Genomic DNA, 14,350 nt, shown 5'->3' with positions numbered 1-14,350 from the left:
TTATACAACCCAGATGACAACAACTCCGTCTGGATAGACAGCCATTAGCTGCTGCAGACTTCAAATCAGTTTCAGCCAGCTTACAGACACAGCACACAAGCTGTCTTTGTGGCCTATAGTTCACCTGTTGACATAAAGAGCCAAATTCCACCTCATTTTAATGCTAAAGCCCTATCACAAAGTGATCCCGATGTATGTTATATATATGTGTACCCATTACGCATGTGTGCGCCTCCCCCATAAGTATGTATAGCTTTTCCCCCAAGCCTGCTGATTATTATGATGCAGGCCCTGTGAGGCCTAAAACTCAACCTGTTATTCCCCTCTTTGAAGACAGAGCACCTTCAGTCCACACCGGAGACTTTCTCTTCCTGGCTTGCAAACTGATAACACCAATAAAGCTCTCCTTTCTGCCATTCAGCCATCCTGGTGGTCTTTTGAACATCTTCTACAGCTGTCATTGTGCATAGTGGGCTAAGTCATTAGTCTTTTATTTATTAAAATGAGAGAAATTAGAAGGCTACATTTCCATTCAAAAAGCTGACTTTTAAAAGTACCAACTGATTCAGCAGAGGCTGAGAAATAAACTGATTTAAACGCAAACATCGAAAATATGAATTACCAGCAGGGCAAGGGCTTTTTAAAGCAGACAGAGTTGATAATTAAGCTGCATGGAACAGTAGTGCCCACAGGGTATTTCAATTTCTAAAGCTTTGGGGCAGACAGGGTGTTTAGAGTCCTCGAACACATCCAGTTATGCAATGCAAACTGATGGAAGAATCTGTGTGCAAGCCAGAGTCAGCAGTATAAGGGTCACAACTTTTTACTGAATTTTTTGTTTCAGGTTACTTTGTGTGTGTGTGTGTTTTTTTTTTTTTTTTGAGACGGAGTCTCGCTCTGTCGCCCGGGCTGAAGTGCAGTGGCCGGATCTCAGCTCGCTACAAGCTCCGCCTCCCGGGTTTACGCTATTCTCCTGCCTCAGCCTCCGGAGGAGCTGGGACTACAGGCGTCCGCCACCTCGCCCGGCTAGTTTTTTGTATTTTTTAGTAGAGACGGGGTTTCACCGTGTTAGCCAGGATGGTCTCTATCTCCTGACCTCGTGATCCGCCCATCTTGGCCTCCCAAAGTGCTGGGATTACAGGTTTGAGCCACCGCGCCCGGTCCAGGTTACTTTGTTATTGGGTCACATGTTTAGACAAATCAATTCACTTATCCAATCTGTGTTTATTTAGAACCCTGGAATGAGAAATAATCATGGCTTATTTGGGTTATAGGAAGCATAAATGAAGTGAGATTTTTCTAGTGAGATTGTTCCAGTGTCATGCACTGAGCTACCTACCACCTTCACATCAGCTTGTGATCTTTTCATTACCCCTTTGGATGTAGATATTCATTCTATGGAGGAGAAAAACTGAGGATCAATGAGGTTTAAGGAACTGGCTCCAGGTGGCTTAGCAAATGAGTTATACAGCCAGGATTTGAGTCTAGAGAGAGCCCTATAGACAATTTGGACTTTTTTTTTTTTTGAGATGGAGTCTCGCTCCATCACCTAGGCTCAAGTGCAGTGGTGTGAACTTGACTCACTGCAACTTCAGCCTCCCAGGTTCAAGCGATTCTCCTGCCTCAGCGTCCTGAGTAGCTGGGATTACAGGTGCGTGTCACCCCGCCCGGCTAACTTTTGTATTTTTAGTAGGGATAGGGTTTCATCATCTTGGCCAGGCTAGTCTTGAACTCCTGACTTCATGATCCACCTGCCTTGGCCTCCCAAAGTGCCGATTAGAGGCTTGAGCCACCGCGCCCAGCCAATTTGGACTTTATTATATAGACAATTTCTAATTATGTACTTTTATGTACTCCTTTTAGGTCTTTCTGGTTTTTTTCTTTCTTTTTTTTTTTTTTTTTAACCTCTAGTTTCAAGAGGAGTTTTGCTCTTGTACCCCAGGCTGGAGTGCAATGGCATGATCTTGGCTCACTACAACATCTGCCTCCCAGGTTCAAGCAATCTCAATCTCCTGCCTCAGCCTCCCCAGTAGCTGGGCTTACAGGCACCTGCTACCATGCCTGGCTAATTTTTTGAATTTTTAGTAGAGACGGGTTTCACCGTGTTGGCCAAGGTGGTCTTGAACTCCTGAACTTGGGTGATCTGCCTGCCTTGGCCTTCCAAATGCTGGGATTACAGGCGTGAGCCACCACACCCAGTCACCTTTCAGGTTTTTGAACTCGGGAATGACCTGATGAAAATGGATGGAACTAAGAGCTCTCTGGTAGTCTTACTCGGAATTCATAGAGACAGGAAAGAACTGGAGTGCAAAGAGATGAGGCAGAAGGTTGTGGCAGCAATCCAGGCCCTGGAAACAGAGCGAGCAGAGTTCGACATTAGAAAACCTGATTCTAGCCTCTGCCAGGATGCTGCTGCTGGGGAAGCTTGGGCAAGGTACAGCCACATCTCTGAAGCTTTGTAACTTCGGAGAGGAGGAAAAATGGGAGTAATTATTTGCTTTTTTTTTCTTTTTTTCCCTAGTTTCTGAAACTAGAAAATCTCTAGATTCTTTCAACCTCTAAAATTCTACCTTTAAATTGTAATGCATTCCAAAGGTTTAGATATGAAGAGCCTAAATATCATCCCGAGTCTAGGAGAGAATTTAGATGTAATAATTCACAACATTATCTTCTCAAAGTACAAGGGAATAGAATTGGCTTTAAGAACGCTCTCTAAACCAGATTATATTGAGACAAGCCTATCATTTCTGCATCACTGTTTTCTTTGTTTAAGAAAATGATTTGGGTATTGCTGCTGCAGCAGTGGTTGATGATATTAAAATCAAATACAAATATTACTCTTGAAACAAATGAAATGATTTAAACCTATCTAAGAAATCTTATGAAAATATACCTAGGAGGCACACATTGTATTGTCATCAAATTAATTTGTTTTCTAAGCTCAAATTTAATTTAAAACAAGATATTTCTTCCACTGGCACAATCAACAGACAGTAGAGGTATTCTACAGAGAGAACACAGGACATAAACCCTATAATAACGTTGGAGCAAACAACTGACACTATAGTTCTGTCTTCTATTGCTTGTGATGCTTCTAGAAAGTATTTTTTAACAGCTTCCTGATGAATTGGCTCTTGGTGTGAAGCCAGGCTCATCTCTGGCTCACATCTGCAAACTTTTCCCCATCCTCACGTCCTACAACAAATCCATCTTCAAGACCTGAAAAGTTCTTGGTCTCAGCTTTTCTCAGAACAGACCCTTCTTCATCCTCACAGACATGGGGTTGGGGATCCCATTCCTGGGTTACTGAAATGACCTTCTCCTTAGAATGACCCAAAGTGCAAAGGCATTTTCCTGAAATAAAGCTTTCATCAAGCCATTTCTGCTATTAAAATTTCCAGGGATTCCATAGATTATAGGATCCATTCTAAATGCTGCAGTTGAGATCTCCATTGTTTCAGTGGGCAAGTGCATTATACTTTTCACAGACTTTAAACCTCCACATTCGAGATTTTGCTACCAGGAATGTTTTGCCCTTTCTCTGTGCCAACTCATGGCCATCAGCACCTCCAGTTCTGTCTTGAAACTCACTTTCTTACGGATATTTTTCTTGTTTAGTATCTACTTAGATACTAAATAGCAAAGTAGCAGTATCTACCTAGTAGATACTAAATAGGAAAATAGATACTAAATAGCAAAGTATTTAGTAGATACTAAAGTAGCAAATAACTTGTTTTTGAGTTTTTAATCACGTTAAGTGCTCTTAAAATAAATTATCCAAGTCTGGGGATAAACAACTCACAGAGATTTCATTCTTTAAGAAGCTACCCAGAGTGATTTTATTTTATGTGAGACAGCACTCACATTTTCAGTTGTCTGCCTTTTCACTAGGAATCCACTTAACCAGAGCAAAAGGACTCCGTTTGGTGACCTCTAGCGGGCACCGGACAATCTTACAAAATTATGAAAAGCGGAGGGCAAAGAATAACCCTTCCCTTTAATCAGCCAGGTTACCCTGTGGTCAGATGACCGCATCTCACCCTACCCCACCCTTATTTTTTTTTTTTCTTCTAGTATTTGTTTTGCATCTAACAAGGTTCGCCTCACAACTCACCTGTCTCGCCTCCGGTGGGCTGGACTGCTGGTGTCGGGTGTCAGGTGAATGAATTGCTGGTAGCAGTTTAAAATAATCCCTGCCAAGTGGAACCCACTCTCTGGGCACGGACAAGAGCGCGGGGTAGATCGCTCTGCGGAGCCTTCAGGGGGCTCTTCTCGCTCGGAGGGCCGGTGCTGCAGCCGGGTCAGGGGTGCGCGGGGGAAATCAAGATATTTTGAAAAGAAGGATGCAGACGAAGACCACGTGAAAGGCTGTTTTTGCCGGTGACAAGGGGTTCCTCCCCAGACTTTCATACCACTCTAAGGGCAGCATCTCGAGAGGGTCCAGACGCGCTACATGTAGGCGCCTTCTCAGGACACGCGCCCCAGAACGTGGGGGCCGGGGCCGGGTCAGGGGCCGCTCCCCTCCGCGGGCTGGCAGGCGGCACCAAGGCTGGGGGCTGGGGCGTGTAGCCGCCCTCGGAGCACGCGGTACGTGGGTCGCCCCGCGCGGCGGGAGGAAGAGCAAAGTCGGCAGGAAAAGCCGTGGCTGGGATGCCTTCCCTGAGAAATCCTTAGGGGCGATCTCAGAACGCGAGCTGGGCTCCGGATAGTTTCTGGAAAAAGCTCTCCAAACGCCGTCTGTCCCCGCACCCGAGTCCACACTGGGCTTTGAACCAGGACTGTTAAAAGGGCCCTTAGGGACTGCCCAAGTCATCCCGATGGCCCGGGGCGGGACGCGGGAGCAGGCATCCCGGCCGCTGGGCTCCCCGCTCCCCCGCCCTGCGGACCCCTCCCCGCCACTACGGGCGGGAGCGGAGGGGGAGGACGGCGTCACGAGGCCGGGAGCCCGAGGTCCAGGGCGGGGCGCCCGGGAATCCCAGCCCAAGCGAGCCGGGGAGGTGCGGGTGCGGGCGCGGGCGGGAAGCGGAGGGCGGCGCGGAGGGAGGTGAACCGCGCGCGCGGAACCGGCGGGCGAGGAGGAGGACGGCACAGAGGCCCCGCCCCCGCCGCCGCGAGCCGGCTCCTTGCCGCCTCCGAACCCGCTCACTTTGCCGTTTGCCTCTGGACGGCGGCGGGGCGGCCGCCGGATCCGTGGCCTCAGGGAGCGCGGGAGACGGGGAGCTATCCCGCCGCGGCGGCTCCATTCGGCGCCCGCACCCCTCAGGGGGTCGGCGCCGCGGCCTGGGAGAGGGCACCGCGGCCTCGGAGTGGGCAGCCCGCGGGCGCGAGGGGCGGCGGCGCGGACACAGCCGCGTTTCCAGCCGGTGGGGCGCAGCGCTGGCGCCGGCGGGGACTCCCCGGCCACCCGCAGGTACCGTGGGGCGGAGGGCGCGCCGCTAGCAGCGCCGCCTGCGCTGCCAGAGAGACTTGAGCCCAGGGATCCCCGGGCCAGCGGAAGGCAGGAGCGGAGCCCCGAGGGAGCGCGGGCCCCGACGGCGGGCTCCCCCGTCGGCCACGGGCAGGCAGGTCCCGCGTGGCGGCTGGGGGGGGGGGAGCTGCAGCGGGGCCCTCGGGCCGAAGGTTCCCCGGGCGGCCAGCCATGACCTTCGGGCGCAGCGGGGCGGCCTCGGTGGTGCTGAACGTGGGCGGCGCCCGGTACTCGCTGTCCCGGGAGCTGCTGAAGGACTTTCCGCTGCGCCGCGTGAGCCGGCTGCACGGCTGCCGCTCCGAGCGCGACGTGCTCGAGGTGTGCGACGACTACGACCGCGAGCGCAACGAATACTTCTTCGACCGGCACTCGGAGGCCTTCGGCTTCATCCTGCTCTACGTGCGCGGCCACGGCAAGTTGCGGTTCGCGCCACGGATGTGCGAGCTCTCCTTCTACAACGAGATGATCTACTGGGGCCTAGAGGGCGCGCACCTCGAGTACTGCTGCCAGCGCCGCCTCGACGACCGCATGTCCGACACCTACACCTTCTACTCAGCGGACGAGCCGGGCGTGCTGGGCCGCGACGAGGCGCGCCCCGGCGGGGCCGAGGCGGCTCCCTCCAGGCGCTGGCTGGAGCGCATGCGGCGGACCTTCGAGGAGCCCACGTCGTCGCTGGCCGCGCAGATCCTGGCCAGCGTGTCGGTGGTGTTCGTGATCGTGTCCATGGTGGTGCTGTGCGCCAGCACGTTGCCCGACTGGCGCAACGCAGCAGCCGACAACCGCAGCCTGGATGACCGGAGCAGGTACTCCGCCGGCCCTGGGAGGGAGCCCTCCGGGTAGGACGCACTGCTTCTCTGCCCGTCCCGTCCGCCCTGTCGCGTCTGTCCGTCCCGTCCGTCAGTCCCGTCTCCGTTCTGTCCGCCTCCGGGCGACCGAGCCAGCGGGGTGCGCGACCCAGCGAGGCCTCAGGCGCGGCCAACTACGGGACGGGTCGGTCCCCACTCCCACCGCGTTGTCCGGGGCACCAGCGGGGTCTGGCCCTTACACTAGACGCACCTCTTGAGGGCGAAATCCGCAGGCATGGGGTGGGGCGTGTAGAGATAGACAAACGTCCTCTCTTTGTAGTTTACTTTTGAGCAGAGAGCAACCTGCTAATTAGATTTTTCTGAACTTTTATTGTTAGGGTTCAACAATTAAGCCTTGAACTAAGCGCAGTTTGAATTATTTGCCAATTTTTGGTAGTGTTTGGAAAGATGAATTCTTGTTATGGTGAAATGTGCACTCTCCACACATTCTATACACTCTGCCCCCGGCATAGTATGTGCTGTAATGGAATTGTTATATTATAAAGGAGGTTAATTTACCGATAGACCCTCAATAATGAATGTCTGTGCCCTTTTCTCCCCCCTTTTCCTACAAAGTATGGAGTTAGCAAAGCTCTTGTCCACCGTTTGGTTTCAAAGATTCACACTGCGACTTTCAGAGGGTCTGTAGTATGGGAAGGGAAAAAACCATTACCTTGAGAGCAGAGAAAACTCTAAAGTGTCCTAAATCCAGAAAACAGTATTTGGGTAATTTTTTTTTTTTTTCACTTTACTAGGATGAATGGGAAAATATTACAGTCTTTTCTTAGAGTGTCTTACCTTTCAATGGTGATAGCACTCTCCTGTTTTTAGTACAAGTGAGCATATTTGGTGGGAGGAATAAGCAGACTAAGGGTGGACTTTCAAAGAAGACAGTCTTTTGGGGCACAAAACCCAAACTGCATATTATAGTTGATCTGTTTGACACTGTCTTAAGATCCTCCTTCTATTCTCGTTTTAAATTTAAGGTTGTGCTCTGTCATCTTTTCCTGATGGGCAGGTACATGTTCGGAATGGCGGTCTTGCTATTGCAGTGGATTACTTCTACATGATATTTTTCCTGTAGGGAGTAAGGATTTTTATACAAATCTAAGAAGTAAATAAAATTGTCTAGTACCACAGTCTATTATTTCTTCTTGACTTGAAATCCAAGATACATGCTTTGAAAGGAAATTCATTAGGAAACTCATTTTGTTTAGTGAATTAGGTTCTAACAATTTTGAATTTACAGATAAGAATTACTTATTTGGTACTCCAACAATACAATTAAATTAATTTATTTACCTAAATAAATGCCTTTTTTTTTGTTAAGGAGGGCGTTGGGAAAATGGTCTTGAAATTTTTTTCTCTAGTAACTGTAGAATTCTAAGGTTAGTGAAGGTTTGAGCTACATTGGCAAAGGAAACAGGAGAATTGAATTATTATTAGTAGAGATAATGAGGGAGTTGACTGAACCAGTATATGAGCAAAACCAGTAAAATACCTCAAATATAATCTTAGGGGGAGGGAGGGTGTTTTAGGAGAGGGAAAGGGCCACATGGAGATCATTAATGTAAAGCATTTGTAAAGAAATGAGAGAAATGGATAGTAATTTTAGGGCGAGAAACACAAGAAACAAAAAAGGGAAGACACAGAGATGGAAAAGAGGGAGACTGCAAAATAAGTGAAGGGAGAAAAGAAAAGTAATGCTTATTTGTGTATATGTATTTTATGTATGTGTATAATTATTCAAGTCAGAGCTGTTTCCTGGATACTTAGATATTTCAAGCAAAAGCATGTTTTTCTTGGCTTAATGGCCCAGTTTTAGCTTCACTCTCTGAGTGTAGGTATATGAAAACCAATATCTGCAATCCCAAACAGATAAACTGCAGAATGGCTGAATGAGGATGCTGCTTAGTACAGAGGAAGCTCCCTCTGCCCTTTAACAGAGAGGGCCCTTAAGCTGTCACTTGTAAGTATAGTCGCTAAAACCCTGCTTGCTTGTGGTTGCTGAAATTAGTCTTTCCAAAACATCATTCTCATTAGTTGACTATATTTCGCATCTGCCAAATAAAGCCAAAACTCCTTTCTTGGCCTTCAAGGCTCTTTACAGTTTGATGACAACCTGCCGTTCTTGACTTACTACATCATAGTTTGCAAACATCTTTTGAGTATCTGCTATGTTCAGGGTACTGCTGGTGTTCCAAATATTGTAACTTTCTGTTGTAAAGAAAAGCTGGTGTCAAGTTGGTGATGCAGGAATCAGAGGCACAATTGATTTCTGAGAGTTCAGTTGTTTGGAGAAGGCCTTCAAGGTGGTGGATGATGGAAACAAACCATGGTTGGAAGGTTGCAGAGGTTGTGCACTGCCCAAACTAGCAGGGAGTGTCATTTATTTTATTTTATTTTATTTTTTGCATTTTTAGTAGAGATGGGCTTTCTCCATGTTGGTCAGGCTGGTCTCGAACTCCTGAACTCAGGTGATCTGCCCGCGTCGGCCTTCCAAAGTGCTAGGATTACAGGTGTGAGCCACCACGCCTGGCCAGGGAGTGTCATTTATATAAATTCTAGTTAATGCAACTTGCACAACCATGTGCGCCCTGCCTGGGAATAAAATAAAGAGATTTTTTTAGGATAAAGGGAACATCATGGGCATGAAACTTGTATATGATGTTTGTGGAAGCTTGAGTCCAGTGATGGAGTGAGAGGTGGATAGAGAGCAGATGATAGAAGGCCTTGAATTCCAGGGAGAATAATTTTATTTTACAGGCAGTGGCTAGCCCTTGGCCAGTTTTGTGTTTGGGGTAAATGGATTATGCATATAAAGTAGTGCATGAGGTGCATGTGCTCCATGATTTGAAGAGAGGGAAGATTGTACACAAGAAGATGAGTTGGAAATCTTCCCAGAGTGAGGGGATGAGAGCTTGGATGGCTTTGTGGTGGTGGAGAAATGGAGAAACAACAACTCGGGAAAATACCAGGAAGAGTCAAAGTTAATCCAGGGCATTGGAAGGACACAGGCATCAGGGACTGATGAAGTGGACTTCCCAGGAGTTAAGAGTATCCCCTGCCTCTTGCAGTCTTCATTTGTCCAGCCTGGCCTGCTTACTTGTTCCTGAGCCGCACAAATGTCCCTCACTGTGCAATGCCTACCTGCTGAAATTGGATTATTCATCAAGCCCAGTTCAGATTCTATTCCTCTCTTGAAGCGTTTACTGATTGCCCTAGTAGATGTGATGTTTCCTCCTGAACTCCTTAAGGAATTGCTTATTTGTACTATTTATTTGGCATCTATGATACCCTTCTTAGCATGGTGGTTATATTTTCATATAAACATGTCCTAGCTCTTAAGCTAGATTAGATAAAAAGCCCTAGAAGGCAGGTAAATTCTCTTGTACTGTCTCTCATTAAAACATCTCTTATTTTGTATTTTTGTTGATTGATTGAGAAGAGATCTAACTCTGTCACCCAGGCCGGAGTGCAGTGGTGCGATCATAGCCCACTGCAGCCTAGAACTCCTGGACTCAGGTGATTCTCCCACCTCAGCCTCCAGAGTAGCTGGGACCACAGGCATGAGCCACCATGCCCCGTGAATTAAGAACATTTTTTGTAGAGATGGGTTCTTACAGGACAGGCGCGGTGGCTCATGCCTGTAATCTCAGCACTTTGGGAGGCCGAGGTGGGCGGATCACAAGGTCAGGAGTTCGAGATGGGGTCTTACTGTATTGCCCAGACCTGTCTTGAATTCCTGGCTTCAAGCAATCCTACCGCCTTGGTCTCCCGAAATGTTGGGATTACAGGTGTGAGCCACTGTGCCCAGCTGAAATACTAGGAAATAATTCTTAGTACTTGCCAGAGTTTCTTAGTACTTGCCAGAGTTTCTTAGTACTTGCCAGAAATTTCTCCTCCATTTCTCCACTACCACAAAAATTGCTATTCAGGAACCATAAGTGTCTATTGTGTATATAACATTTCAAAACATAACTTTCCAGAACTATATCTTCTATTGTGTAGTTTAAAATGATGTTTGGTAGCTGGGTGCGGTGGCTCATGCCTGTAATCCCAGCACTGTGGGAGGCCGAGGCAGGTGGATCACCTGAGGTCGGGAGTTCAAGACCAGCCTGACCAACATGGAGAAACCCCATGTCTACTAAAAATACAAAATTAGCTGGGGTGGTGGCGCATGCCTGTAATCCCAGCTATCCAGGAGGCTGTGGCAGAATTGCTTGAACTAGGGAGGTGGAGATTGTGGTGAGCTGAGATCGCACCATTGCACTCCAGCCTGGGCAAAAAGAACGAAACTCCATCTCAAAAATAAAATAAAATGAAATAGAATAAAATAGAATATAGAATAGAATAGGATAGGATAAAATACTGTTTGGGGCCGGGCATGGTGGCTCACGCCTGTAATCCCAGCATTTTGGGAGGCCGAGGCAGGTGGATCACCTGAGGTCAGGAGTTCAAGGCCAACCTGGCCAACGTGGTGAAACCCCGTCTCTACAAAAATTAGCTGGGCATGATGGCGGGTGCCTGTAATCCCAGCTACTTGGGAGGCTGAGGTGGGAGAATCACTTGAACCTGGGAGGGGGAGGTTGCAGTAAGCAGATATGGCACCATTGCACTCCAGTCTGGGTGACAGAGAGACTCTGTCTCAAAAAAAAAAAAAAAAAAAAGGCTGTTTGGGGTCAAGCAGTGGGCTTTAGTTGCCAGGACTCTCAGTTGAAGCAGACAGAATCCTGTGCTAGAGTAAGAAAAAGGTCTATCAGGCCGAGCTCGGTGACTCACCTGTGTAATTTCAGCTCTTTGGGAGGCTGAGCTTGGCAGGTGGATCACCTGAGGTCAGGAGTTCAAGACCAGCCTGGCCAACATGGTGAAACCCCGTCTCTACTAAAAATACAAAAATTAGCCGAGTGTGGTGGTGGGTGCCTGTAATTGCAGCTACTCAGGAGACTGAGGGAGGAGAATCACTTGCATCAGGGAGGGAGAGGTTGCAGCGAGCTGAGATCGTGCCACTGCGCTCCAGCCTGGGTGATAAAGTGAGACTCAGTCTCAAAAAAAAAAAGAAAAGAAAAAGAAAAAGGTCTATCAGGAAACAGCCTATAGTCCCAGCTACTCCAGAGACTGAGGTGGGAGGATCACCTGAGCCCAGGAGTTGAAGGCTGCAGTGAACTATGATTGCACAACTGCACTCCAGCCTAGGCAGCAGGGAGACCCTGTCTCAAAACAAAACAACAATAAAAAAATCAAGGAACAATTATTTATCGAGTACTTAATGGTACAAAAGGAATAAAGATAAGAATATGGTTTACTTTTATGAACCTCTGAAATTTTGGCACAGTGCACAATCTGAAGTTTGGAAGAAATCTTAGGTCTTCCAAATCAATAATTTATAACTTTTTATGTATGAGGATAATCCTTTTAAATTGATTTGTTTAGATCATTAATAATCATATAAGAATGGTTCAAAATCTAAAAGCTACAAAGCTAAGCGTTTCTCCATTTTCCCAGCCATTCAGTTCTTTTCCCTAGATGTAACCAAAGTTACTAGTTTTTGGTTTGTCATTTCAGAGACATTTTATATATATGTAAACACATTATATATATTTACAAAAGCCAGAAATCCAGTGTAATACACACTGTCCTGAAACTTGCTTTTTAACTAACCGTGTGTCATGGAGATCATTCCATGTGAGTCTATAAAGAGCTCCCTGATTCTGTAGCTTCATAATATTCTACTTTAGAGATGGCCCATAGTCACTATGCATTTGTGTCGTTTCTTGTCTGTAGGAAATGTTACAGTGATTATTCTGTTCATATATATTTTATTTCTTTTATGCAGGTATATCCATAGGATACATTCCAGAAAGTTAAATCATTGGGTCAAAGGAGATATGCACTTGTAATTTTCATAGATAATTCCAAACTACTCTCCAAAAAGATTGTACTGTATCAATTTATACTCCCACCAGCAATATAGGAGAGAGCATGTTTCTGCATACTCTTACAAAGTATTTGATCTTTACTGTGCTGAAAACTGAAAAATGGTATCCAGTAGTTTTAATTTGTTTTATTTTGAGCAAGATTTTGTATCTTTACATATATTGAGGAGTCATTTATCTTGCTTTTAAAAATAAGATATTTGTACCTTTTTCTCATTATGTCAATGACTTTCTTAGTTTAAAGATTGAAAACAAATTAATGTTGCAGTGAGGTGAGCTAATGCCACTGCACTCCAGCCTGAGTGACAGAGCAAGACTCCATCTCAAAAAAAAAAAAAAAAAAAAAAAAGAAATTAGCTCTTTTTATGATATGAGGTGCAAATACTTCGTTTTCTAATTTAGGATCCCATTAAAAGAAAACTACAATTGCCTAAAACATAGTAGCTGCACTTTTACTGTCTATTTGTTGAGAAAAAATGCATAATGATTAAAAAAAATTGTGGGCCAGGCACGGTGGCTCATGCCTGTAATCCTAGCACTTTGGGAGGCTGAGGCGGGTGGATCATGAGGTCAGGAGATCGAGACCATCCTGGCTAACACGGTGAAACCCCGTCTCTATAAAAAATATAAAAAATTAGCCGGGCGTGGTGGCGGGCACCTGAAGTCCCATCTACTCAGGAGGCTGAGGCAGGAGAATGGTGTGAACCTGGGAAGTGGAGCTTGCAGTGAGCAGAGATCACACCACTGCACTCCAACCTGGGCGACAGAGCGAGACTCTGTCAAAAACAAAAGCCTGCACCCAGGCTGGAGTGCAGTGGCACAATCTCAGCTCACTGCAACCTCTGCCTCCTGGGTTCAAGTGATTCTCCTGCCTCAACCTCCCAACTAGCTGGAATTACAGGCGTCCGCCACCACACCTGGCTAATTTTTGTGTTTTTAGTAGAGATGGGGTTTCACCATATTGGCCAGGCCGGTCTCAAACTCCTGACCTCGTGATCCACCTGCCTTGGCCTCCCAGAAGTGCTGGGATTACAGGAGTGAGCCACCGTGCCCGACCAATAATTGTGAATTCTAACCATTCATCAACTCTTGAGCTCCTGTGATCATGTCAGGTGCTGTGCCAGACACTATGGGCACAGAGGTTCCTACAAAGGGTTCCTGCTGTCATGGAGCTGGGCAGTTAGTGGTGATAGTAGCAGACAGCACAGTAAGCAAATAAGAATTTCAGATTGTGAAAGGTGACGTGAGTTGAGTCCTGAGTGTAAGAAAGAGGCAGCCTTGGGAAGAGGGAAGGGAGTGTTCTGGGCAGAGGGAGCAGCTAATGCAAAGATGCCACTGAGATGGCAATGGACTGGGCTTGTCTACTGGACAGAAGGAAGGCCCATGTGGGCTATAGTTTCTTCTTCTTTTTTTTTTTTTTTTTGAGACGGAGTCTCACTCTGTCGCCCAGGCTGGAGTACAGTGGCCGGATCTCAGCTCACTGCAAGCTCCACCTCCCGGGTTTGCACCATTCTCCTGCCTCAGCCTCCTGAGTAACTGGGACTACAGGCGCCCGCCACCTCGCCCAGCTAGTTTTTTGTATTTTTTTTTTTCAGTAGAGACGGGGTTTCACCGTGTTAGCCAGGATGGTCTCGATCTGCTGACCTCGTGATCCGCCCATCTCGGCCTCCCAAAGTGCTGGGATTACAGGCTTGAGCCACCGCGCCCGGCCATTTCTTCTAAGGGTAGATGAAGTTGGAAGGCAATGGGGCCTATCAGGCCGGGCCTATGTGCCATGGGAAGGAGTTTGGATTTTCTTCCAAGTGTGACAGGGAGGCCTTTGGAAGGTTTTAAGCAGAGGAAAACTATGATACGTGTTTTAAAAACACCACTGTGTAGAGAATGAAGGGAGGGTCAACAGCAGATGTGGAGAGACCTGGCAGCTGAGAGCATGTGGACCTTGATCTAAGGGAATAGCAGTGGAGACAGTGAGAAGTGACTGGATTCAGGTGAATTATGTGGGTGTTACTGTCATTAATGACAGCTCGCCTACCAGGACTAGGAGAGTGTGTGAGATATTTATTGTGTGAAGCTGTGCTAGGGCCTATAGGCATTGGGGTCTC

General features: G+C 47.3%; 1 protein-coding gene across 2 annotated transcripts in view; it reads left to right on the top strand.

Moving 5' to 3' along the window:
* Positions 1 to 5,029: 5,029 nt before the first annotated feature.
* Positions 5,030 to 14,350, top strand: part of KCNG3 (potassium voltage-gated channel modifier subfamily G member 3) — a 61,032-nt gene continuing 51,711 nt past the window's right edge. The window contains exon 1 of one of the 2 annotated variants that reach the window (XM_023189307.2): positions 5,030 to 6,303. In XM_023189307.2, coding sequence (XP_023045075.1) covers positions 5,639 to 6,303 — 665 coding nt within the window. In that variant the 5' untranslated portion in view covers positions 5,030 to 5,638. The remainder of the gene's footprint in view (positions 6,304 to 14,350) is intronic. The other variant, XM_023189308.3, reaches the window with a different exon arrangement.

The sequence above is a fragment of the Piliocolobus tephrosceles genome, chromosome 15 (genome assembly GCF_002776525.5).
Source record: "Piliocolobus tephrosceles isolate RC106 chromosome 15, ASM277652v3, whole genome shotgun sequence".
Taxonomy (NCBI): domain Eukaryota; kingdom Metazoa; phylum Chordata; class Mammalia; order Primates; family Cercopithecidae; genus Piliocolobus; species Piliocolobus tephrosceles.
Note: the sequence above shows the minus strand (reverse complement) of the source record. Positions and strands in the feature narration are given on the sequence as shown.